At 27.6% G+C, this 27,512-nt stretch overlaps 1 protein-coding gene across 2 annotated transcripts; it reads left to right on the forward strand.

Moving 5' to 3' along the window:
- LOC135136311 (ATP-dependent RNA helicase DHX30-like) lies at positions 1-27,021 on the forward strand. 2 transcript variants are annotated; one of them, XM_064065528.1, is made up of 8 exons: positions 1-1,180; positions 1,238-1,454; positions 11,649-12,378; positions 12,428-13,072; positions 13,131-13,510; positions 13,566-13,636; positions 13,694-13,819; positions 26,857-27,021. In XM_064065528.1, the coding sequence occupies exons 1-8, from the start codon at positions 45-47 to the stop codon at positions 26,861-26,863; spliced, it is 3,312 nt and encodes a 1,103-aa protein (XP_063921598.1). In that variant the 5' UTR covers positions 1-44; the 3' UTR covers positions 26,864-27,021. The 2 variants fall into 2 exon arrangements, with proteins under 2 accessions (XP_063921598.1, XP_063921597.1); XM_064065527.1 differs by lacking the exon at positions 26,857-27,021 and having other exon boundaries at positions 13,694-13,941.
- The last annotated feature ends 491 nt before the right edge of the window (positions 27,022-27,512 follow it).

A 27,512-nucleotide genomic window follows, 5' to 3' on the forward strand; every position in this document is an offset into this window, starting at 1 on the left:
ACGAAATTGACGGTGTGGTGGTCGGAATTTACAAAAAAAACGAAATGTTGGAAAAAGTATCGTTCTTAAACGCGAAAGGTTTGCTACCCGGACGACGTCTGTTTCGGAACACAAAATGCCTAGCACAGCGATTTATTTGTGAACGTTATAGAAGTGATAAAGCTGAAAAATGCGGGAATTTGAAACCTAACCTTAATGTTTCAAACTTTGTCAGTATTCGTAAATTCAAAAAACCGAAACTTGCAGCAACAGGTTCGTCCGACACTTTAATTTTGAATCACACACTTTTAAACCAACACGTAACGAATTTTTCGAAAAATGCCCATATGTCTAGTAATAGCAATGTAAATGGTTCAAAACACTTTAAATATCAGATCGCTGCACACAAGTCGCGTTTATCTTCAACAGTTTGTAGGTGCATAAAATTAAATAATAGAAGTTCTGCCAAAACAAGTTTACCACTTAGAAAGTTTAAAATCTCAACAATAAGTGAACATGGCTTGTTGGAACAAAACATAAGTTTTGCTTTGATGCATACAAATAGAATGGCTTTGAATATTTTGAGTAGAAGATTTTCAACAATCACGACTTCTGATGATTGTAAAAAACCTGACCCAGTTGACAGGCTTTATGTCGCCCCAAAAAATATTTTAAACAATGCGTATGATGTAGTTGCACAGCAGCTGAAAAATCGTGATTTTAGACTACAACCAGTTTACAACATCATTAAGGGAAAAGGTAAAAACTCATCCTGGAGTTGCACATATCACATTAAATGGCCAGAAGTGACAAAATTTGTATCTATTGGACAAACTAAACAGGAAGCGTCGCATAAAGCCGCAATATGTGTTTTACTTTGGTTAAGAAAGAACGAGAAAATAACAAAGGAGGGATTTCCAATTGTCGTCGGAAAAAATGAAGTGAAAGAAATTGTAAAACATACATTACCGTCTTTAACTCTGGATGCTAACACTGTCAATCAAATGAAAACTATAGCTGATATTTATAAAAATCAATTTGTGCCTAAATTGACGAAATGTGTGGAAGCAAAACATGTACCTACTCCTACTCTTGATGAAGTTGGTGATTCATTTCTTAGCATGAGTGGGAAAAAACGGTTGTTTGGGGTGGCTAAGTATTTAGCAAAGGAGAAGATTTCGTTACCTATTTCACAACATAAGTATGTGGTGTTGGTTTTATGTTCAAGAGTTTATTAATAATGATTTTGTGTTCACAGGGAAGATTTTATGAAACTTATAAAGGAAAATAGGGTGGTTATTATTAAAGGAGAGCCAGGTTGTGGAAAGAGTACACGAATTCCACAGTATGTGTTGGAATTGTGGGCCAAAGAAGGTTTAGCACGAGGGGAACCATGTCAGATAGCTGTTACACAACCAAGGCGCATTGCTGCTATATCTCTGGCAGATCGTGTTTCTGATGAAAGAAATGAAAATGTAAGTTATGCCTTTATTGCTTCTTTCTGATGATAACCCATATAAAAAAATTAGTAAGTTAGTTCAAAGATGGTCAAAAATTTTTGTTTCGCCATTGTGTTTTTATTTCTCAAATAAACAAATATAAGACAAAAAGATGGCTCGATTTGTAATTCTTTGTTGTTTCAATTTTTCATTTTTCTTAGTTTTTCCTCTTTCTTCAATTTTTCATTTCGTCAATTTTTCGGTTTGTAATTCTTCATTTTCTTAATTTTTCAGTTTTTGACTTCTTCAATTTTTAGAATTTGCAATTTTTGTATTTAAAATTTCCAGAGTTTTCAATTGTTAATTTTTCAATTTTTCGTGTCGGTTTTTTATTCTTTATTTTTTCAATTTTTCGGTTTTTCAATGTGAAATTTTTCAATATTTCGATCTGCAATTTTTCGATTTTTTGACCCTTTGATTTTTGAATTATTCATTTTTCAGTTTTAGATTTTTCCGGTTTCCTATTCTTTCAATTTTTTGTTTCTTTGCAATTTTTCGAGTTTTCAAGTTCAAATTTTTCAGTTTTTCAATTTTCCAACTTCTGAATTTTTCAATTTTTAGATTAAGGAATTTTTCGTATTGAGTTTCCCCGAGTTTTCAATGTTAATTTTTCACGTTTTTGCTTTGCAATATTTCAAGTTATAATTTTTTGTTTTTTAAAATTTCCCGAGTTTAAAATTTTTCGATTCTTTAATTTTTCAGTTCGTCAAATTTCCGATTTGTAATTTTTCGTTTCGGTTTTTTTCATTTTATCAAATTATTGGATATTTCAATGTCTCGATTTGTAATGTTTTGTTTTTTCAATTTTTCTTTTTTCTTAATTTTTCCTGTTTCTTCAATTTTTAGATTTTGCAATTCCTCGATTAAAAATTTCCCCTTTTCAATTTTTCGATTCTTTATTTTTTCAATTTTTCTGTTTTTCAGTGTTCTGGTTTTATAATTTTTCTTTTTTAGACGTGAAATTTTTTAGTTTTTGGATTTTTCAATGTATCGATCTGCAATTTTTCGATTTTTCAACTTTTGGAATTTTGAATTACTAATTTTTTCAATTTCAAATTTTTCCAGTTTCATGTTCTTTCAATTTTGCATTTCTTCATTTTTTCGGCTTGCAATTTTTCAAGTTTTCACGTTTAAATTTTTCATTTCTTCAAATTTTCGATTTATAACTTTCCGTTTGGTTTATTTATTTTTTTTAATTTTTCAATTTTTCAGTGTGGAATTTTTCAATATCGATTTGTGATTTTCCGATTTTGTAACACTTGGGTTTTTGAGTTTTTCGGTGTGCAGTTTGCAATTTTTCAAGTTTTCAAATTTTTCATTATGTTTCATTTTTCGATTTGGAATTTTTCGACTTTTGAAGTTTTCAGTTTTTGGATTTTGCAATTTTTCAATTAAGTTTCTCAAGAATTCAATTTTTAATTTTTCAGTTTTGCAATTTCTCATTTCGGTTTTTAATTGTCATTATTTTTCAATTTCAATTTTTTCGATTTTTCGTTTCTTTAATTTTCCATTTCTTCAAATTTTCGATTTGCAACTCTTGGTTTCGGTTTTTATTTTCTCTCTTTTTTAATTTTTCATTTCTTCATTGTTCCGATTTTTTAATTTTTTGTTTTTTCGATTTTTCAATTCGCACTTTTTCAATTTTTATTTTTTTCTTCAATTTTGCTATACGCATTTATTCAATTTTGATTTCTTCGATTTTTTTATTTGCATTTTTTCGTTTCGGTTTTTTATTTTCTTTATTTTTTAAAATTTTCGGTTTTTCATTGTTCTGTGTTCTGATTTTATAATTTTTCTTTTTTTCAATGAGAAATTATTCAGTTTTTGTTGTTTTTTCAATTTTTCGATTTGTCAACTTTTAGATTTTTTTTATTTTAGATTTTTCAGTTCCTCGATTGTTCAATTTTCTATACTTTTTTCGTTCTTCATTTTTCGATTTGGAATTTTTTGAGTTTTCAAGTTCAGATTTTTTATTTTTTCTATTTTTCGACTTTGGAATTTTTCAGTTTTTAAATTTTGCAATTTTTCGATTTTACAACCATTTGATTTGTGAATTTATATTTTTTCTATTTTAGATTTTTCCAGTTTCATGTTCTTCCAATTTTCAGTTTGTTCAATTTTTCGGTTTGCAATTTTCCAATTTTTTTTTGTTTCTTGATATTTTCAATTTGCAATTGTTCGAGTTTTCAAGTTTAAATTTTTCAGTTTTTCAATTTTACGTTTCGATTTTTAATTTTCGGTATTTTTTTCAATTTTTCGGTTCTGCAATGTTTCGATTTTATAATTTTTCTTTTTTTATTGTCAAATTTTTCAGTTTTTGTTTTTTTTTTTGTTTTTTTTTTAATTTACAATTTCTTGAGTTTTCAATTTTTCGATTCTTTAATTTATCATTTTATCAAATTTTCGAATTGTAATTTTTCGTTTCGATCCTTTATTTTCTCAATTTTCCAATTTTTCCAGTTTCATGATCTTTCAATTTTTAGTTTCTTGGATTTTTCGGTTTGCAATTTTTCAGGTTCCATCTGCGATTTTTCGATTTTTTAACCCTTAGATTTTTGAATTTTGAATTTTTTAATTTTGGATTTTTCCAGTTTCATATTCTTTCAATTTTTCGGTTTGCAGTTGGCAATTTTTCGAGTTTTCAACTTCAAATTTTTCAGTTTTTAAATTTTCCAACTTGTGAATTTTTCAATTTTTAGATTTATGATTTTTTGTTTTTAAAATTATTAATTTTTCTTATTTCTTTAGTTTTTGAACTTTGCAATTCTTCGATTTAAAATTTCCCGAGTTTTCTATTTTTCCATTCTTTATTTTTTCAATTGTTCGGTTTTTCTATCTTCTAATTTTATAGTTTTTCTTTTTTTTAATGAGAAATTTTTCAGTTTTTGGATTTTTCAAATTTTCGATCTACAATTTTTGATTTTTCAAATGTTGGATTTTTGATTTTGCATTTTTTCAATTTTAGATTTTTCTAGTTTCATGTTCTTTCAATTTTTCAGTTTTAAATTTTTCGGTTAGCAATTTTTAATTTTTTTTGTTTTTTCAGGTTTTTGGTTTGCAATTTTTTAATTTTTAGATTAAGCAATTTTTCGTATTGAGTTTCCCGAGTTTCCAATTTTAATTTTTCACGTCCTGGCTTTGCAATTTTTCGTTTTGTTTTTTATTTAATTTATTTTTTCAATTATTCGATTTATAACTTTTTGTTTTGTCAATTCGATGTAAAATTTCCTGAAATTTCAATTTTTCGATTCTTTAATTTTTCATTTCGTCAAATTTTCGTTTTGTTATTTTTTGTTTCGGTTTTTTATTTTCTGAGTTTTCCAATTTTTCGTTCTTTTTTCAATTTTTTAGTTTTTGGATTTTTCAATTTTTCAATCAACAATTTTTCGATTTTTCAACTATGCATTTGATTTTTGAATTTATCTTTTTTTCAATTTTAGATTTTTCTAGTTTCATGTTCTTTCAATTTTTCGGTTCCTTCGATTTTTCGGTTTGCAATTTTCCAGTTTTTCTTTTTTTTTTGTTTCTTCATATTTTCGATTTGCAATTTTTCAAATTTTCAACTTTAAGTTTTTCAGTTTTTCAATTTTCCAACTTTTGAATTTTCCAATTTTTAGATTTTGCAATTATTCAAATTGCGTTTTCCGAGTTTTCAATTTTAATTTTTCAAAGATCCACGCTTACAAATCTATTTTCTTTCACCAATTTTATTCTAAGTAATTTCGAAAAAGCTAGAGAAGTTCATACAATATATACAGACTTTTGCAAAGCCTTTGATAAAGTTAATCACTTTAATTTAGCACACAAATTATATCTCTATGGCATCAGGGATCCTTTACTCTCTTGGGTGACTAGTTACTTAACTTCCCGAACCCAACAGGTCAAGATTAGGAAGACTTTTTCAAAAGTTATCCATGTAACTTCAGGTGTTCCCCAAGGGTCGATTATAGGGCCGTTTCTATTTCTATTATATATTAATGACCTTGGATATCTCCTTAAATCTAAATTTCTAATGTTTGCTGATGATTTAAAGATCTTTAATCAAGTTAATAACGACACTGTCACTAGCTTACAATTGGATCTTAACAATCTAACAGTATGGTGTGAAAATAACGCTATGTCTTTAAATCTGGAGAAATGTTATGTCCTAAACTTTAGTCATAAACTCAACAAGTCAACTCCATGTTATAGTATTAGTAATTCAGTTTTGAGAGAGGTTGATAACATTAAGGACTTTATTAGGTGTTGTTCTGGATACTAAACTCACCTTTACTAAACATTATGATTTTATTGTGGCCAAAGCCAATAAAATGTTGGGATGTATAAAAAGATGGACCTCTGACTTTGCAAATGTGCGAATTTTGTTACTACTATTTAATGCTTTTGTAAGATCAGTGTTAGAATATTGCGCTGTCATTTGGTCACCTTTTTACAACATACATATCCTCCGAATTGAAAATGTCCAAGGAAAGTTTCTTAAATATGTAGACTTTAAGCTAAGGTCAAGTAATGTTATTGTGCCGTTTAATCAACTATGTGATTATTTGGGACTCATACCTCTACAAAAAAGACGGATTCATCTTCAGCTTTGCTTTCTTTATAAGATTGTAAATAATTTTGTAGACTCCGGCGAAATTCTGAGCCAGATTTTGTTTGCCACTCCTCACTACAGCACAAGATCCCAATCTCTGTTTAAATTTAATTGCTTTAAGACCAACTACTGTCTCCACTCATCTTTACAGAGACTTTTATGGTTGGGTGGTCTGTGCCGTAGTGAGGTTGATTTTACAGGTGTGAGTTTTAAAGTTTTTAAGTCCCAGCTTAGGAATTTATTTTAGAATGTAAGTTGTGCGTTTCTGTTTATTGTAGTTTATTGTAGTTTTTGTCTTTATTTTACTCTGTAACAGCTTTATTGGCGTTAATAAATGCAATTATTATTATAAGTTTTCGGTTTATTTTTTTTCTTAATTTTTTCAATTTTTCATTTTTATTTCTTCAATTTTTAGAGTTTATAATTCTTCGATTTTTAATTTTCGTAATTTTTTTTCAATTTTTCGATTCATGTGAAATTTTTCAGTTTTTGAATTTTTCAATTTTTCAATCTGTAATTATTGATTTTTCAACTCTTACGTTTTTGATTTTGCATTTTTTCAATTTTAAACTTTCTCCAGTTTCATATTCTTTCAATTTTTCGGTTTGCAATTTTTTAGTTTTTTTTTTTGTTTCTTCAGAATTTCGATTTACAATTTTTTGAGTTTTCATTTTAAAATTTTTCAGTTCTTCAATTTTGCAACTTCTGAATTTTTTAATTTTTAGATTATGAAATTTTTCGATTTAGTGTTTTATTTTCTTTCTTTATTTATTCAAGTATTCGATTTTTCAATATTCCGATTTGTAATTTTCTGTTTTTTCATTTCATTAAATTTTCGACTTGTTATTTTGCGTTTCGGTTTTTATTCTTTGTTTTTTCAATTTTTCGTTATTTTTTAAATTTTTCGGTTTTTCAATGTTATGAATTTATAATTTTTCTTTTTCCGATGTGAAATTTTTCCATATTTTGATCTGGGATTTTTCGATTTTTTAACCCTTAGATTTTTGAATTTTTCAATTTAAAATTTTTCCAGTTTCATATTCTTTCAATTTTTCGGTTTGCAGTTTGCAATTTTTCGAGTTTTCAACTTCAAATTTTTCAGTTTTTAAATTTTCCAACTTATGAATTTTTCAATTTTTAGATTAAGCAATGCTTCATATTGAGTTTCCCCAGTTTCCAATTTTAATTCTTCACGTGTTCGCTTTACAATTTTTTGTTTTGTTTTTTTCTTTATTTTTTCAAGTTTTCGAATTTTCAATGTTTCGATTTGTAACTTTGCTTTTTCAATTTATCATTTTTCTTATTTTTTCAATTTTTAGATTTTGCAATTCTTCGATTGAAAATTTCTCGACTTTTCAATTTTTAATTTTTCAATTTTTCGATTCTATAATTTCTCTTTTCTTCAAATTTCCGATTTGCAGTTTTTCGTTTCGATTTTTTATTTTCTTATTTTTTTCGATTTTTCGATTCTTTGATGTTGTGATTTTATAATTTCTTTTTTTACGTGAAATTTTTCAGTTTTTAGATTTTTCAATTTTTCGATCTGCATTTTTGTTTTTCAACTCTGTCAATTTTTCGTTTCGGTTTTTTATTTTCTTTATTTTTATAATTTTTCTTTTTTTAATGTGAAATTTTTCAGTTTTTGGATTTTTCAATCTGCAATTTTTGATTTTTCAACTCTTAAATTTTTGATTTTGCATTTTTTCATTGTTAGATTTTTCCAGTTTTATATTTCAATTTTTCGGTTTGCAATTTTTTAGTTTTTTATTTTTTTTTGTTTCTTCAGATTTTCGATTTACAATTTTTCGAGTTTGCAATTCAAAATTTTTCAGTTCTTCAATTTTCCAACTTCTGAATTGACCAATTTTTAAATTATGCAATTTTTCGTTTTGGTTTTTTATTTCCTTTATTTATTCAATTATTCGATTTTTCAATGTTTCGATTTGTAATTTTTTTTTAAATTTCTTAGACAATTCTTCGATTTAAAATTTCCCGAGTTTTCAATTTTTCAATTCTTTAATTTTTCTTTTCGTCAAATTTTCGATTTGTAATTTTTCGTTTCGGTTTTTTATTTTTTTTTATTTTTCAATTTATTGTTATTTTTTCAATTTTTAAGTTTTTCAATGTCAGTTTTTAGATTTTTCAATTTTTCGATCTACAATTTTTCGATTTTTTAATTTATCATTTTTTCAATTTTAGATATTTCCAGTTTCATGTTCTTTCAAATTTTTCGGTTTGCATTTTTCCAGTTTTTTTTTGTTTCTTGATATTTTCGATTTGCAATTTTTTGAGTTTTCAAGTATTTTTCAGTTTATCAATTTTCCAACTTTTTGAATTTTCAACAAGAGTTGCAAAATCTAAGAATTTTTTGTAGTTAGTTTTCTCAGTTTTCAATTTTAATTTTTCAAGTTTTCGATTTGCAAATTTTCGTTTTGTTTTTCTTCTTTATTTTTCCAATTATTCGATTTTTCAGTGTTTCGATTTGTACCTTTTTGTTTTTTCAATTTTTCATTTTTCTTATTTCTTCAATCTTTAGATTTTGCGATTCTTATATTTAAAATTTCTCTACTTTTCAGTTTTTAATTTTTCAAATTTTCGACTCATTAATTTCCCTTTTCTTCAAATTTCGGATTTGCAACTTGTCGTTTCGATTTTTAATTTTCTTCATTTTTTATATTTCGGCTCTTCAATGTTCTGATTTTATAATTTTTCTTTTTGTAATGTGAAATTTTCCAGTTTTTGGATTTTTCAATTTTGCGATCTGCCATTTTTGATTTTGCATTTTTTCAATTTTAAATTTTTCCCGTTTCATGTTTTTTCAATTTTTCATTTTTAAATTTTTCGTTTAGCAATCTTTCATTTTTTTTCAGATTTTCGGTTTGCAATTTTTCAAGTTTAATTTTTCACGTCTTCGCTTTGTAATTTTTCGTTTTGTTTTTTTTTTCTTTATTTTTTCAATTATTCAATTATCAAAACTTCGATTTTTCAATTGTTAATTTTTCCAGTTTAATGTTCTTTCAATTTTTAGTTTTTCATTTTTTTTGTTTCGTCAGAATTTGATTTACAATTTTTCGAATTTTCAATTTAAAATTTTTCACGTCTTCAATTTTCCAACTTCTGAATTTTTTAATTCTTAGATTGTGCAATTTTTCGTTATAGTTTTTTATTTTCTTTATTTATTCAATTATTCGAATTTTCAATATTCCGATTTGTAATTTTTTTTTCAGTTTTCCTTTTTTTATTTCTTCAAATACTACCCTATTAGATTTCGCAATTCTTCAATTTAAAATTTCCCGAGTTTTCAATTTTTAATTTTCCAATTTTTCGATTGTTTAATTTTCCATTTCATTAAATTTTCGGTTTTTATTCTTTAGTTTATCAATTTTTTGTTATTTTTTCAATTTTTCGGTTTTTCAATGTTATGAATTTATAATTTTTCTTTTTTCAATGCGAAGTTTTTCAGTATTTCGATTTGTTAACCCGTATATTTTTGAATTTTTCTATTTTAAATTTTTCCAGTTTCATATTCTTTCAATTTTTCGATTTGCAGTTTGCAATTTTTCGAGTTGTCAAATTCAAATTTTTCAGTTTTTCAATTTTCCGACTTGTGAATTTTTCAATTTTTAGATTAAGCAATGTATTGAATTTCCCGAGTTTCCAATTTTAATTCTTCTTTTCGATTTGTAATTTTTCGAGTTTTGAAGTTTAAATTTTTCAGATTTTTAGTTCTTCAATCTTCGATTTGCAATTTTTCGATTTTGTAATTCTTCGCTTTTTAATTTTTTTTCGAATTTGTAGTTTTTGGATTTTTAATTTTCCGACTTTTCTAATTTTTGAAAAATTGGAAGTCAAGAACTGAAAAAATGAAGAAACAAAAAATTGAAAAGTGGAAAGGTTAAATCTGAGAAACTTCAAAATCGAAAAAAAAAATTGTGAAATCGAAGTACTGAAAATTAAAGAAATCGAAAAATCGGAAAACTGAGAGGTCCAAAAATTTCAAAACTGAAAAATTTAAAAATTAGAAAATCGAGGAAGTGAAAATTAAAAAATCGTGAAAATGAAAAATAAAAATTGAGAAGCTGAAAAAACAAAAATTGTAATCTCGAAAAAATTCAAAATTGAAAAATTGCAAATCGCAAAAATGAAAAAAATAAAAAGTTGAAACAATGAAAAATTATGAAACCGATACAGTGAAAACGGAAAAATTGAATAATTTAAAAAAAACTAAAATTCTGAAATCAAAAAATAGGAAAAACGAAAAATTATGATATTAAATAATTCAATTTTAATTTTACAAGTTTACGATTTGCATTTTTTCATTTTGTTTTTTTGTCTTTATTTTTTCAATTGTTCGATTTTTCAATGTTTTGGGTTTGTACTTTTGTTTTTTCCATTTTTCTTATTGCAATTCTTCGATTTAAAATTTCCCGAGTTTTCAATTTTTCGTTTCGGTTTTTATTTTTTTTCATTTTTTCAGTCTGCAAGTCTTCGAGTTTTCGACCCCCAGATTTTTGAATTTTTCATTTTTTCAATTTAAAATTTTTCTAATTTCGTGTTCGTGTAATTATCAGTTTTTCATTTTTTTTTGTTTTTTCTGATTTTCGATTTGTAATTTTTCGAGTTTTGAAGCTTTAATTTTTCAGATTTTCAATTTTCCAACTTACGAAATTTTTTTCAATTTTCTTGTTTCTCGATTTTCAGCTCTTCGATCTTCGATTTGAAATTTTGGATTTTCCATTTTTTTCGATTTTGCAATTCTTCGTATTTTTATTTTTTCCGATTTTTTTAGTTTTTCAATTTTTAATTTTCCAATTTTTTTAATTTTCGATTTTTCAACTTTTCGAATCAAAAAATTAAAAAAATCGAAAAATCAAAAATGTAAAAACGAAAAAGTCTAAAACGAAAACTTTCAAAGAACTAAAAATTGGAAGTCAAGAACTGAAAAAAATGAAGTACCTAACAAAAAATTGAAAAGTGGAAAGGTTAAAAATTGAGAAACTTGAAAATCAAAAAAAAAGTGAAATCGAAGTACCTACGGAAAATTAAAGAAATCGAAAAATCGGAAAACTGAAGTCGAAAACTTTCAAAACTGAAAAATTTTAAATTTGGAAAATCGAGGAAATGAAAAATCGGAGATTAAAATATGAAAAACTGAATAAACGAAAAATTGTAAAACCAAAAGAAACTTTGAAAAAACGAAAAATTGTGATATAAAATCGAGAAATTGAAAATTTAAAAATCATGAAAATGAAAAATAAAAATCAAGAACTTGAAATTTTGGGGAAACAGAAAATTGAAAAATCGAAAAATTAAAAATTGAGAATTTGAAAAGTCGAAAAATTAAAGAAACGAACAACCGGAAAATTTGGAAGTCGGGAAATTGAAAAAAAAAAGTTGAAAGAATGAAAAATTATGAAACCGAAACACTGAAAAATGGAAAATTGAATCATTAAAAAAAAATAAAAAATCAAAAATTGTAAAATCATAAAAAAGCAAAAATGAAAAATTGTGTCGAATTTTCACCCAACATCCAGAATTTTTGTAAAAAATTCAAAACTGAATAACATTCGTTGTTTTAGTGTGGCCACATCGTGGGTTACCAAATTCGCCTGAAATCAAATTACAACCCAACAACTGGCAGAATTTTCTATTGCACAACAGGAATTCTCCTAAAATACTTACAAACTGATACAAATTTATCCAGATTTACGCACGTTATTTTGGACGAAGTTCACGAACGTGATGTTAACACCGACTTATTACTAAATTTATTAAGAAACGTGTTAACGACAAACCCTACCATGAAATTGATCATAATGAGTGCGACAGTGGATGTCGATTTATTCAGAAATTATTTAAATCATCCACCAGTTATGCACATTCCGGGATTCACATACCCAGTTAAGTCTTACTTCTTAGACGATCTGAGCACACTTAATTTAAGCGAAAGTTACCAAATGGCTGTGAATAATAACGAATTGCCGAACGTTGTCCACGAAGATGTGGCGAAACTAATTCGTCATATACACAAAACAAAGAAAGAGGGCGCTATTTTATGTTTTTTACCGGGTTGGGAGGATATTATTAAAGTTGAGAAACTAATGTCTCCGTCTAGCGATATGAGTGTTTTGTGTCTTCATTCTCGTCTGCAAGATTCCGATCAACGGAAGATTTTTTCAAGAACACCACCTGGAGTCAGGAAAGTGATTCTCTCGACGAATATTGCAGAAACTTCTGTTACTATTGACGATGTCGTATATGTTATTGATACAGGAATTCATAAAGAAAATCGATTTGATCATGACAAAGGTAAATTTTCGGTTGTTTTTAGGAACGACTAATAACTAGATTTTCGTAGGTGTTAATTGCATCGATAATTACTGGATATCGCAGTCGAGTATGGCGCAGCGGAAAGGTAGAGCAGGACGAGTCCAACCAGGCGAAAGTTTCCACCTATACACAAAATCCAAATATGACACATTTTCGCATTTCACGGATCCAGAGATTTTAAAAACGTCGCTCACTAAAATCGTTTTGAATTCAAAAGTTTACAGCAACAACATGGATGCGTTAGAATTCATGAGTAAATTACCCAGTCCTCCGGAAAAAAATTCAACTAGAAGGGCTGTCAGAGAATTGAAAGATCTGAAACTTTTGGATGATTGTGAAAATCTCACGTCTTTAGGAAAAAGATTGGCTAATTTTCAGTTGGAACCAAAACTGGCGAAAATCTTAGTCAATTCTGTTGTGTATAAATGCGTCACGCCGGTGGTGGACATTGTTACACTTTTCTCTTCAGACACTGAATTGTTTAGGAGCAGTTTGGTGGATAAAGGAAGTATAAAGAAAATTAAAACTCAAGGCAGTAGGCATAGCGACCATTTAGCAGTGATGCGGCTGTTTGAGGCCTGGTTGGAATTAATGGAAGATTTCGATGAAGAAACTGCCGCACGATATTGTACTGACGCGAATTTGGTTCATCATAAACTGGTTACCATAAGTAGTAAGTTTAGTAATTTTTCTATACCAATTTTTATAACATTGTTTATTTTTTTTTGCAGAACTGCGTAAAATTCATTTTGATTATCTTCACAATGGTTTGCTTGAGGCGCTACCAGTAGCTGACAGTTACTCAGACAACGACGAGTTAGTCAAAGCTATACTATTTTCGGGTGTTGGAAATCTCCTAAGGCATCGTAATTGGGACGTCGTCAAAGGTCGCTACAAAAAAGCTGATATTTTTTTGACCAACTATAATCAAAAAGCGACAATAACTTCAGACAGTGTCAATTTTAAAAGAACGTCGTTTTGTTCAAATTTTCTTCTGTATTTTAATGAAGTCAGATCGAATATTAGAAGAACGACAGTGGTTCGGGAATGTAGTGAAATTACCCCAGTAGCAGTAATATTATTTTCAGATAAGGATCTTATCATACGAGAAGTAACGTTGACTGTTACTTAAGTACTTAATTTTAAGTAATTTCATTTTTTTACAGGTTGGGGGCGACAGTGGTGAGGTGATTTTGAGCTTGAAAGACACTAAAATAGAATTTTCTTGTTCACGACAGTACGTGTTTGAACTTTCAAAACGATAAAGAGTTCTAATTGCTTATTTCTGTTACAGGCAAGCCATGGACATCCAAATGTGTAAAGAAGCTCTTGACAATATGTATCAATATTACATTTTCCAAATGACTGAGGGTGGTGAGTGCAATGCAGAAATTAACCACCTTTGGGACAATGTTCTCCAGTATGTTAATTCTATTTTACTAAAGCACAGTATTAAGTAATAGATAATGTTTGTTTCGTTATTTCTTAGAGTGTTGTTTTTTGTATCAAAGAAATGAAAATTTTACGTTTTTATTATCGAAATTGTGGATATTATTACACATCCTTTACGCCATTTCCTTTCGTTTTTTAATGTCTGAAAAATTATCATAAAAGTACAAGTTTCATTTTTTCTACAGTCTTCTTCATCCCAGTGACTTTTCTTAATAGTGTTCAGTTTTATCTTAGCAAATTCTAGCCCCGCCCACCCGCCCTCTGTGTTCTCGGAGGATATGTGATTTGCCACAATCAGTCTTATCTTGGCAAGTACTAGCCCCACCCACCCACCCTTTATTTTTTAGAGGGTATGTCATTGTCGAAAATTCGCTGTTCCCATAATTAAACACTGTCCTTCAACACACCACACAGAGACGGACCCGAATCTTCCCTCTGTAGTGTACGCAAAAATGATGTCCTTTAATATGTAGGCTATCCGTAATTCAATTATTTCAATTTTTGGTTTTTTCAATGTTTCGAATTTTTCGTTCCTCGGTTTTTAATTTTTCCTTTCTCCAATATTTTGATTTGCAATTTTTTGAGTTTCCAGTTTAATTTTTCAATTTTTTAGTTTTTCGTTACTTCATCTTTAAGATTTGCAATTTCTAGAGACCACAATTTTTTATTTTTGAATTTTTCGGTTCTCGTGCGTTTTAAATTTTTCAAATTTTTAGATTTTGGGTTTTTGAATTTTTCTATTTTTCAATATTTCGTTAGTTCACCTTTTAGATTGATTCTTTCTGTTATTTCCAGGTTTCTCAGTTTTTAGATATTTCATTTTTTTGTTTTTTCAGTTGTTAAAAAATTTAAAAATCCTGCTTTACGATTTTACAGAATTTCAGTAAACTCGTTCTTTTTGTCCAAAATTTAAAAACGCAAAAACGAGAACTTCAAAGCTAAAATTTTGAAAAGACCAAAAATTGAACAATCGAAGGAAGGAAAAATTCGAGGCACGAAAATTTGCAAGATCGAAAATCTAAAAACTTGAAAAATTGAAAACTAGGAAACTTGAAAACGAAAAATTATAAAGTCGAAAAACTGTAAAATTGAATAATTCTAAATCGAAAAAATTAAAAATCTGAGTAATTACAAATACGGAAAACTAAAAAATTTTTAAAAACTCAAGAATGTTTGTCAACACAATATAGATAAACGCGGTGAAAACTTTAATTAGTTAAGAAAAATTTAAATATGAAAACTGCAAAATCGTGAAAATTTCAGTTTTAATAAATTTGTTCTTTTTGGATTAAATTCAAAATTAGAATCTGGGAAAATGAAACATTAAACAACTGAGAACTTGAAAAATTTATAAGCTAAATTAAAAATTAAAATCTCGATTAATTGAAATAAGGAAAAAATAAAATATTTACAAATTGAAAAATTGAGAAGTGCAAAATTGAAATATCGAAAAAAAGCAAATCAAAAATTGTAAAATTGAAAAATTAAAGATTGCAAACTAGAAAACCTAAAGTCGAAAAATTGAAGAAACAAAAATTCACAAATGGAAAATTTGGATATTAAAAAATTGATAAAAATCAAAATTTTAAAAAACTTGCAAATCGAAACATTGTACATTTAAAAAATTCCAAATTAAAAATTGAAAAACTGAGAAATCGTAAAACCAAAAAACTATACATAATTTTTAAAAATTGGAAAGTGGGTGCTAATATTAAAAAATCCTCAGTCAACCCGATGTAAATAAATGTGGCGAAAGCAACAACATTCGAATGACACGGATGTTACATACCCTCAATTAAAAACCATGAAGTTAAAAAAATTAAATACAAAAACTAAAAGCGACAAAATCGTAAAATTGAAAAATTCAACAGTTCAATTAACTTTAATTTCGCGTTCTATAAATCGAGTCTAAGAATAACAAAAATCATCACAATGGAGATGGGGTGGGTGGGCGGGGCCTATATTTTCCTTTTTTTTTTCTTAATACTTATCCATACTATTCTTTCCACAACACGATAACCAAAAATATGTTTTTTATATTTTGTAAAGAAATAAATGTCTTGCAATTAAGCTCCCCCTCATTGGTTAACGGCGATTAAAAAAATCATCAGAATTGAGATAGGGCGGGTGGGCGGGCTTACATTTTGCCCTTTTGTTTTAATATACATATGCAGACTTCTTTTCGCAACATAAAACATGTTTAAAATGGAAAATTTGTATAAGGAAATATCGACTTTGCAATTAGGCTCCGCCCCATAATTTCAAAATCCATATTTTCTGGCAAAAATGTACCATTTTCACCATGTTTTAAGTTTCATGTTGTGAAAAGATGGCCATGTATATTAAAGAAAACAGGCAAAATATACTTTTTGAATTTGAATTTTTCGTTTCCGCAATTTTTTGGTTTGCAATTTTTTAAGTTTCCAGTTTTTAAAATTTTTAGATTTTGGGTTTTTCAATATTTCGTTACTTCACCTTTTAGATTAATTCTTTCTGTTATTAGTTCTTCAGGTTTTTCAATTTTTAGATATTTTATTTTTTCATTTTTTCAGTTGTTAAAAAATTTAAAAATCCTGCTTTACAATTTTTCAGAATTTCAGTTTGAATAAACTCGTTCTTTTTGTCCAAAATTTAAAAACGCAAAAACGAGAACTTGATTATGTATTTAAAAGCTAAAATTTGAAAAGACCAAAAATTGAAAACTAGAAAAACTGCAATTCAAAAATTGAAGACATGCAAATTTAAATTATCGTTTAATTTAAATAAAGGAAAATTAAAATTTCTACAAATTGAAAAATCGAAGGAAAGAAAAATTGCAGACAGAAAAACTGGAGGCATGAAAATTTGAAAAATTGTCAAATCGAAAAACTGTAAAATTGAATAATTCTAAATCGAAAAAATTAAAAATCTGAGTAACTATAAAATCGAAAAATTGAGAAATCTAACAAAAATCGGAAAATCGAGAAACTGCAATAAAAAATTTTTAAAAACTCAAAAATGGGTGCTATTAAAAAAATGCCCAGTCAACACAATATAGATAAACGCGGTGAAAGCATTTAAAAATTAATTAGTTAAGAAAAATTTAAATATGAAAACTGCAAAATCGTGAAAATTTCAGTTTTAATAAATTTGTTCTTTTTGGATTAAATTCAAAATTAGAATCTGGGAAAATTAAACAACTGAGAACTTTAAAAATTTATAAACTAAATTAAAATTTGAAATAAAGAAAAATTGCAAATCAAAAATCGGGGAGACTACAAAATTACAAAAACTAGAAATAAAAATGCCAAAAATTGTAACAATTGAAAAATTAAAGAAAACCTAAAATCGGAAAACTGTAAAGTCGAAAAATTGAAGAAACAAAAATTCACAAATGGAAAATTTGGAAATCGTGTTATTTAAAATCGAGCTACTGCAAAATTCAAAAACTGAATAAACAATCTAAAAATTGATAAAACAGAAAAATTGTAAATTAAAAAATTGATAAAAATCAAATGTTGATAAATCAAAATTTTGAAAAACTTGCAAATCGGAACATTGTACATTTAAAAAATTCCAAATTAAAAATTGAAAAACTGAGAAATCGTAAAACCAAAAAACTGTATACATAATTTTTAAAAATTCGAAAATGGGTGCTAATATTAAAAAATCCTCAGTCAACCCGATGTAAATAAATGTGGCGAAAGCAACAACATTCGAATGACACGGATGTTACATACCCTCAATTAAAAACCATGAAGTTAAAAAAATTAAATACAAAAACTAAAAGCGACAAAATCGTAAAACTGAAAAATTCAACAGTTCAATTAACTTTAATTTCGCGTTCTATAAATCGAGTCTAAGAATAACAAAAATCATCACAATGGAGATGGGGTGGGTGGGCGGGGCCTATATTTTCCTTTTTTTTTTTTCTTAATACTTATCCATACTATTCTTTCCACAACACGATAACCAAAAATATGTTTTTTATATTTTGTAAAGAAATAAATGTCTTGCAATTAAGCTCCACCTCATTGGTTAACGGCGAATAAAAAAATCATCAGAATTGAGACAGGGCGGGTGGTCGGGCTTACATTTTGCCCTTTTGTTTTAATATACATATGCAGACTTCTTTTCGCAACATAAAACATGTTTAAAATGGTAAATTTGTATAAGGAAATATCGACTTTGCAATTAGGCTCCGCCCCATAATTTCAAAATCCATATTTTCTGGCAAAAATGTACCATTTTCACCATGTTTTAAGTTTCATGTTGTGAAAAGATGGCCATGTATATTAAAGAAAACAGGCAAAATATACTTTTTGAATTTGAATTTTTCGTTTCCGCAATTTTTTGGTTTGCAATTTTTTAAGTTTCCAGTTTTTAAAATTTTTAGATTTTGGGTTTTTCAATATTTCGTTACTTCACCTTTTAGATTAATTCTTTCTGTTATTAGTTCTTCAGGTTTTTCAATTTTTAGATATTTTATTTTTTCATTTTTTCAGTTGTTAAAAAATTTAAAAATCCTGCTTTACAATTTTTCAGAATTTCAGTTTGAATAAACTCGTTCTTTTTGTCCAAAATTTAAAAACGCAAAAACGAGAACTTGATTATGTATTTAAAAGCTAAAATTTGAAAAGACCAAAAATTGAAAACTAGAAAAACTGCAATTCAAAAATTGAAGACATGCAAATTTAAATTATCGTTTAATTTAAATAAAGGAAAATTAAAATTTCTACAAATTGAAAAATCGAAGGAAAGAAAAATTGCAGACAGAAAAACTGGAGGCATGAAAATTTGAAAAATTGTCAAATCGAAAAACTGTAAAATTGAATAATTCTAAATCGAAAAAATTAAAAATCTGAGTAACTATAAAATCGAAAAATTGAGAAATCTAACAAAAATCGGAAAATCGAGAAACTGCAATAAAAAATTTTTAAAAACTCAAAAATGGGTGCTATTAAAAAAATGCCCAGTCAACACAATATAGATAAACGCGGTGAAAGCATTTAAAAATTAATTAGTTAAGAAAAATTTAAATATGAAAACTGCAAAATCGTGAAAATTTCAGTTTTAATAAATTTGTTCTTTTTGGATTAAATTCAAAATTAGAATCTGGGAAAATTAAACAACTGAGAACTTTAAAAATTTATAAACTAAATTAAAATTTGAAATAAAGAAAAATTGCAAATCAAAAATCGGGGAGACTACAAAATTACAAAAACTAGAAATAAAAATGCCAAAAATTGTAACAATTGAAAAATTAAAGAAAACCTAAAATCGGAAAACTGTAAAGTCGAAAAATTGAAGAAACAAAAATTCACAAATGGAAAATTTGGAAATCGTGTTATTTAAAATCGAGCTACTGCAAAATTCAAAAACTGAATAAACAATCTAAAAATTGATAAAACAGAAAAATTGTAAATTAAAAAATTGATAAAAATCAAATGTTGATAAATCAAAATTTTGAAAAACTTGCAAATCGGAACATTGTACATTTAAAAAATTCCAAATTAAAAATTGAAAAACTGAGAAATCGTAAAACCAAAAAACTGTATACATAATTTTTAAAAATTCGAAAATGGGTGCTAATATTAAAAAATCCTCAGTCAACCCGATGTAAATAAATGTGGCGAAAGCAACAACATTCGAATGACACGGATGTTACATACCCTCAATTAAAAACCATGAAGTTAAAAAAATTAAATACAAAAACTAAAAGCGACAAAATCGTAAAACTGAAAAATTCAACAGTTCAATTAACTTTAATTTCGCGTTCTATAAATCGAGTCTAAGAATAACAAAAATCATCACAATGGAGATGGGGTGGGTGGGCGGGGCCTATATTTTCCTTTTTTTTTTTTCTTAATACTTATCCATACTATTCTTTCCACAACACGATAACCAAAAATATGTTTTTTATATTTTGTAAAGAAATAAATGTCTTGCAATTAAGCTCCACCTCATTGGTTAACGGCGAATAAAAAAATCATCAGAATTGAGACAGGGCGGGTGGTCGGGCTTACATTTTGCCCTTTTGTTTTAATATACATATGCAGACTTCTTTTCGCAACATAAAACATGTTTAAAATGGTAAATTTGTATAAGGAAATATCGACTTTGCAATTAGGCTCCGCCCCATAATTTCAAAATCCATATTTTCTGGCAAAAATGTACCATTTTCACCATGTTTTAAGTTTCATGTTGTGAAAAGATGGCCATGTATATTAAAGAAAACAGGCAAAATATACTTTTTGAATTTGAATTTTTCGTTTCCGCAATTTTTTGGTTTGCAATTTTTTAAGTTTCCAGTTTTTAAAATTTTTAGATTTTGGGTTTTTCAATATTTCGTTACTTCACCTTTTAGATTAATTCTTTCTGTTATTAGTTCTTCAGGTTTTTCAATTTTTAGATATTTTATTTTTTCATTTTTTCAGTTGTTAAAAAATTTAAAAATCCTGCTTTACAATTTTTCAGAATTTCAGTTTGAATAAACTCGTTCTTTTTGTCCAAAATTTAAAAACGCAAAAACGAGAACTTGATTATGTATTTAAAAGCTAAAATTTGAAAAGACCAAAAATTGAAAACTAGAAAAACTGCAATTCAAAAATTGAAGACATGCAAATTTAAATTATCGTTTAATTTAAATAAAGGAAAATTAAAATTTCTACAAATTGAAAAATCGAAGGAAAGAAAAATTGCAGACAGAAAAACTGGAGGCATGAAAATTTGAAAAATTGTCAAATCGAAAAACTGTAAAATTGAATAATTCTAAATCGAAAAAATTAAAAATCTGAGTAACTATAAAATCGAAAAATTGAGAAATCTAACAAAAATCGGAAAATCGAGAAACGCAATAAAAAATTTTTAAAAACTCAAAAATGGGTGCTATTAAAAAAATGCCCAGTCAACACAATATAGATAAACGCGGTGAAAGCATTTAAAAATTAATTAGTTAAGAAAAATTTAAATATGAAAACTGCAAAATCGTGAAAATTTCAGTTTTAATAAATTTGTTCTTTTTGGATTAAATTCAAAATTAGAATCTGGGAAAATTAAACAGCTGAGAACTTTAAAAATTTATAAACTAAATTAAAATTTGAAATAAAGAAAAATTGCAAATCAAAAATCGGGGAGACTACAAAATTACAAAAACTAGAAATAAAAATGCCAAAAATTGTAACAATTGAAAAATGAAAGAAAACCTAAAATCGGAAAACTGTAAAGTCGAAAAATTGAAGAAACAAAAATTCACAAATGGAAAATTTGGAAATCGTGTTATTTAAAATCGAGCTACTGCAAAATTCAAAAACTGAATAAACGATCTAAAAATTGATAAAATAGAAAAATTGTAAATTAAAAAATTGATAAAAATCAAATGTTGATAAATCAAAATTTTGAAAAACTTGCAAATCGGGACATTGTACATTTAAAAAATTCCAAATTAAAAATCGTAAAACCAAAAAAATGTATACATAATTTTCAAAACTTCGAAAATGGGTGCTATTTAAAAATGTTCAGTCAACCCGAAGTAAATAAATGTGGCTAAAGCAACAACATTCGAATGTCACCGATGTGCTTTGTTGTCATTGTGACATTAATACATACCCTCAATTAAAAACCATGAAGTTAAAAAAAATATTAATTACAAAAATTGAAAACCTAAAGCGACAAAATCGTAAAACTGAAAAATTCAAAAGTTCAATTAACTTTAATTTCGCGTTCTATAAATCGAGTCTAAGAATAACAAACATCATCACAATTGAGATGGGGGTGGGTGGGCGGGGCTTATATTTCCCTTTTTTTTTTCTTAATACTTCTCCATAGTATTCTTTCGACAACACGATACCCAGAACATGTTTTTTATATTTTGTAAAGAAATAAGTGTCTTGCAATTAAGCTCCGCCTCATTGGGCGGCGAATAACATAAAATCACAATTGAGAGAGGGCGGGTGGGCGGGTTAACATTTTACCTTGTTTTAATACACGTATGTAGACTTCTTTTTCCGACATGAAACATGTTTAAAATACTACATTTGTACCAGGAAATATCGACTTTGCAATTACGCTCCGCCCCATAATTGCAAAATCCATATTTCCTGGTAAAAATGTACCATTTTAACCATGTTTTTAAGTTTCTTGTTGTGAAAAGGTGGCCATGTATATTAAAGAAAACAGACAAAATATAAGCCCCGCCCACCCACCCTATCTCAATTCTAATGATTCTTTTTTTATTCGTCGTAAGCCGGGGGGCGGAGATTAATTGCAAAATCCATATTTGTCTAAAAAAATTACAATTTTGAACATGTCTCAAGTTTCTTGTAAGACATGTTTTGAAGTATCCTGTTATTCAAAAATGATATGTTATACCTATATCTGCCCTGATCTACATTCATAATTCTCTACAAAATTTACAATTTTGAACATATTTTGAATCTTTAAGAATATCAAAAATTATCACAATTGAGATGGGGTGGGTGGGCGGGGCTTATATTTTCCTTTTTACTTCCCGAGCGTAAGCAAAGGAAGTATTGTAATCGAGTTCGTCGGCCGACTTTCTACTTTTACATTTTCTCGACCTTTCATGACCCCTAGAAGACGAAGAAATAGGTCTCTCGTTTCCGTCTGTCTGATTTTTATTAGGCAGATGAAAGTACTGGACCGATTGTTGCGAAATTTTGTACTTATATGAGGAATATTATGTAGATGGTAAAATGCTAACCAAATTTTATCTAATCATCCCCACCACTAATGCGATAACGTCACTTCAAAATTGTACATAGTAAAGGGGTCTTAAATTGTATAAAATAACATAGTCCGAATTGAGTTTTTACCCGAAACGTCCAGATTTTTGGAAAAAAAAATCAAAATTAGGAAACAACGTTTTGACATTTAATTTGGAATCTGCAAAACCGAATGCTTTGAAATCTTGTAGATGGTTTACAGTTATGATAAGCATGATAAGTTTTTATTCAAAATATATTTACTTGTCCCCTCCAAAAAATTGATGACGTCACCTGAAAAGTTTGCCGAATAAATCCTATCTAAAATGTAGAAAATGTGACAAGTCTGTACTTGTAATTTATCATTCCATTCATATTTTTTGGATTTGCATATACAGGTGACTCAAAAAAATTAATGATTGCGTGAATATATTTTATTTATTTAATAAGGAACTACAAAACCGAATGCTTGGAAATCGTGGAGATGTTTTAAAGTTATTATAGGCATGGTAAATTTTTGATCAAAATATACATATTTGCTCATCCCCCCTAAAAAATTGATCACGCCACCCCAAAATTTTTCCGAAAAAATGCTATCTTAAATGTGCATTGTGCAAAGTATGATGAGTCGATAATTGTGATTTATCACTGCATAAATATTTTTTAGATTTGCTTATACGGGGTGTGTGAAAAAATTTAATGACAGAGTCAATTTATTTTATTGATTAAATCAAGAATTGCAAAACTGAATACTTTGAAATCTTGACATTTTGAAGTTATTGTAAGCATGATAACTTTTGAATGAAAATGTATCCAAAAAATTGATTACGGCATCTCAAAATTTTGCCGAATAAATTCCTTCGCAAATGTGCAAAATATGAACAGACTTTTAATGATTGCATTCATATTTTTTAGATTTGCTTAAACAGATTACTCAAAAAAAAAAATGAATCAGTCAATTTATTATTGTTCAAATTAAGAACGAGCCACCCCATTTTCTGGAAAATGTGAGAATACGCTCGTCTTTATAACAATAAAATAATGATAAGGTAAGAATTACAATAATAACATTCAGAATATATTGTTCAATGGAGGCTTATTAATAATTTTTGTCATCTGTTTTGGGGCGATAAACTCATTCAAATCAAACAAATGTCTACGTGACATTCTTCCGATGTAATGTACTCCCGTTAATAATGTGCTGTAAATAAATTTTTTGCACTCATAACCTTTTTTGATGACCTTGGCGCATTCACCAGGATGCGGGACGTCGAACATCACGCACAGACGCGTTTTGCTATGACGTCGTTATTTATAAATAAAGCTGAGCGGTCGAAATTTATTCATCCTATCTACCCGTCTGAAGTGCGGATGGATTGTAAAATCATCAACTGACGTAATGACAAAAAAAAAACATAATAGGCATGCCGTCGTCACGTTTCCGACAGCGAGGGAAGTACTGTCTAAACTCTTTAGAGCAATTTTTAGTATTTTGGACCGATATATTTCTGGGAAATATTTTTTTCTAATATTTTAAAAATAAAAAAATGTGAAAAATTATTGTAATTCCAGAGACTATTCTTAATAGTGTTCAGTTTTATCTCAGCAAATTCTAGCACCGTTCACCCGCCCTTTATTTTTTAGAGGGTATGTCATTTATCAAAATCGGTCTAATCTTGACAAGTACTAACCCCATCCACCCTCCTTGTTTTCATTCTAACGCATTTATTTCTGTCAGTATAAGATCCACCTTTTATTCAGACTAAATAAAGTGAATCACTGAAATAGAGGCGGGGTGGGTGGGCGGGGTTAAGTATATGTTTTTTATAGATTGGAAATGGGAACTAATACAACGTACACTAATGAGAAAAAGGGTGGGTGGGCGGGGCTAATTTTAATTTTTTTCTACAGTCTTTTATAAGCACGCAATAGTTCCTCACATACACCTCTCCTTCATACCAGTGACTATTTTTAAGTTTTCAGTTTTATTTTAGTAAATTCTAGCACCGCCCATCCGACCTCTATTTTCTTAAGAAGGTATGACACTATTTTCGTAAAGGGTAAGTCATTTGCTACAATCAGCTTATCTTAGCAGGTACTAGCCCCACCCACCCTTTATGTTTTTAGAGGGTATGTCATTAACCAAAATTCGCTGTTCCCATAATTAAACACTACGCAAAATTGATGTCATTTAATATGTAGGTTGTCGGTAATTCAATTCTTCGAATTTTTCAATAAATCCATTTTTCGATTAGATTAGATTTTTGAGTTTTCAACGTTCGGTTTTTTACTTTTTTCTATTTTTCAGTGTTCCGAGTTTTCCGTTCCTCGGTTTTTAACTTTTCCTTTCTCCAATATTTTGATTTGTAATTTTTTGAGTTTTCAGTTTAATGTTTCGATTTTTTAGTTTCTCGTTACTTTAACTTTGATATTTGCAATTTCTTGATACCACATTTTTTTTATTTTTGAATTTTTCGGTTCTTCAATTTCTCGTGTTGCATTTTTTTTGAAATTTCAAGTTTAAAATTTTATTAATTTTAATTTTTCGTATTCGCAATTTTTTGATTTGCAGTTTTTTAGGTTTCCAGTTCTTAAAATTTTTAGGTTTTGGGTTTTTGAATTTTTCGATTTTTCATTACTTCGTTACTTCAATTCTAAATCGAAAAAATTAAAAATCTGAGCAACTATAAAATCGAGAGTTGATAAAAGGAAGCTTTGAAAAACTAAAAAATTATAAAATCTAACAAAAATCGGAAAATCGAGAAACTGCAAATACGGAAAACTAAAAAGATGTTTAAAACTCAAAAATGGGTGCTATAAAAAATGCTCAGTCAACATAATATAGATAAACGCGGTGAAAGCATTTAAAAATTAATTAGTTAAGAAAAATTTAAATATAAAAACTGCAAAATCGTGAAAATTTCAGTTTTAATAAATTTGTCCTTTTTGGATTCAATTCAAAATTAGAATCTGGGAAAATGAAACATTAAACAACTGAGAAATTGAAAACTGAAATCTCGATTAATTGAAATAAGGAAAAATTAAAATATTTACAAATTGAAAAATTCAAATATCGAAAAATTGCAAATCAAAGATCGAGGAGACTTAAAAATTACAAAAGCAAAAAATAAAAATGCTAAAAATTGTAAAATTGAAAACTAGAAAACCAAAAATCAGAAAACTGTTAAAGTCGAAAAATTGAAGAAATTGTATCCATTTTTCTCTTTTAAAAATTTACCATTTTAACCATGTTTTAAGTTTCTTGTTGTGAAAAGATGGCCATGTATATTAAAGAAAACGGTAAAATATAAGCCCCGCCCACCCACCCTGTCTCAATTCTGATGATTTTTTTTTGTTCGTCGTAAGCCGGGGCTGCGGTGATTAATTGCAAAATCCGTATTTGTCTAAAAAATATACAATTTTGAACGTGTCTTAAGTTTCTTGTAAGGCATGTTTTTAAGTATCATGTTACTCAAAGAATACCCATACGATCCTGATTTAAATAATAATGATGTTTTCATTCGTTGCCAGACCGAGGAGCGGCGCCTAATTGCAAGATCCATAATTATCTATAAACCTTTACCATTCCAAACATGTTTTAAGCTTCTAAGAATAACAAAAATCATCACATTTTCCCTTTTTTTCTTAACATCTAATAGTAGTAGTAAATCACTATGACAATCAAACGCGTTAATTTCCTCACACAATAAGCTTAAATTTTTAACAAATTAACAGTTGTAACTCAAAATTTACAAAAAGTGGATTTAATAGATTTTGATTCTACACGACTCCATTGTTTATTGGAAGTAAAACTAGATTTGGACAAAAATAAAATCGATTTATTATATTTCCATTTATATTACAAAATTACAAACTAAAAAAATGAACTAACTATCAAAGAACAAAGTATCTCTTCAACTTTCTCTACATGCACCCTGTTCTTCTAAAATTTTGCGTTGTTGTTTTTTAAGATGTATTCGAACCCGAAACAAAGAAACTAGTTTTAAAATTTTTAATTTAATATGACAAACTGGTAATTTAAAACTTGCAATTTGGTGATCAAGTTTCATTTCGTGTAAATACAAAATTTTTAAATCAACATTTTGTTCAGGAATTTTAAATTTTAATTCTCTTAAACAAACGAATTTCGTATAAGGCCTAGAAATTTTTTTTGTAATACTTAATTGCTTGTAGACAATTAACACACTTTAAATTTCGTCTAATTCTTGCCAAAATCTTGCCAGCAACATTATGCAAACAATTTTGTGTCACAATAGAAAATACTGGGTTATAACTGTTCCAGCCCCTAAGAAGAGAAACTGTCGAGACTGCAGAAGAAATGGCATTACTTGAAGCTGGTAAATCTCTTACTCCTAATAAATTTTAATCATTTGAAACTGTATAACTTCCTCTACTGTAGGTACTTTTGAAGCATTGAATTACACATACATTTTTAAGAAGTGACCTAAACTGAAGTGCATTTGGTATATCTTGTCTCAGTCTTATTTGATTAAAAATGTTTTCTAACGCATCATGTGAAAATCTTAACTTACACAAAAATTTATAACCCCTAACTTTTAAAAAGTATTCCTGAAGATCTAAAATAGTTTTTGTTGATAAAATTAAACCTGTTTGTACTGGTTTCCAATAGCTCCCCTTCCCAATATTGATATTTTTAAATAAAACAATAATTTCTCTCAAAAATTTCAAAGTGTTTTTGTATTCACGTAAATTAGATTTGCTATTAGCCGAAATGTCACATCGGGACGACATGATACGGAACCATTTACTTAAAATTTTGATAAACCAAGCAATATATTATTTTTGATTCATCAGCTGGATTAGAAATGAAATTTTGATGAACAATTTTTCTAGATTTAATGCCAAAATATTTCCACATCGCCTGATTTGCTGTATACCCATATCTGTCGTAATATTTACAATATTTAGATTCATTTT

Source organism: Zophobas morio, unplaced genomic scaffold (genome assembly GCF_036711695.1).
Source record: "Zophobas morio isolate AGI-343-1 ecotype UQ-CSIRO unplaced genomic scaffold, CSIRO_AGI_Zmor_V1 ptg000026l, whole genome shotgun sequence".
Classification (NCBI taxonomy): domain Eukaryota; kingdom Metazoa; phylum Arthropoda; class Insecta; order Coleoptera; family Tenebrionidae; genus Zophobas; species Zophobas morio.

Bases quoted from the DNA above. Each gene is read 5' to 3' on its own strand.
- LOC135136311 (XM_064065527.1), top strand. From the start codon at position 45: ATGTTGGAAAAAGTATCGTTCTTAAACGCGAAAGGTTTGCTACCCGGA. The intron at 13,073-13,130 runs GTAAGTTTAGTA...TTTTTTTTGCAG, and splicing joins TAAACTGGTTACCATAAGTA to AACTGCGTAAAATTCATTTT. The intron at 13,637-13,693 runs GTACGTGTTTGA...TTTCTGTTACAG, and splicing joins GAATTTTCTTGTTCACGACA to GCAAGCCATGGACATCCAAA.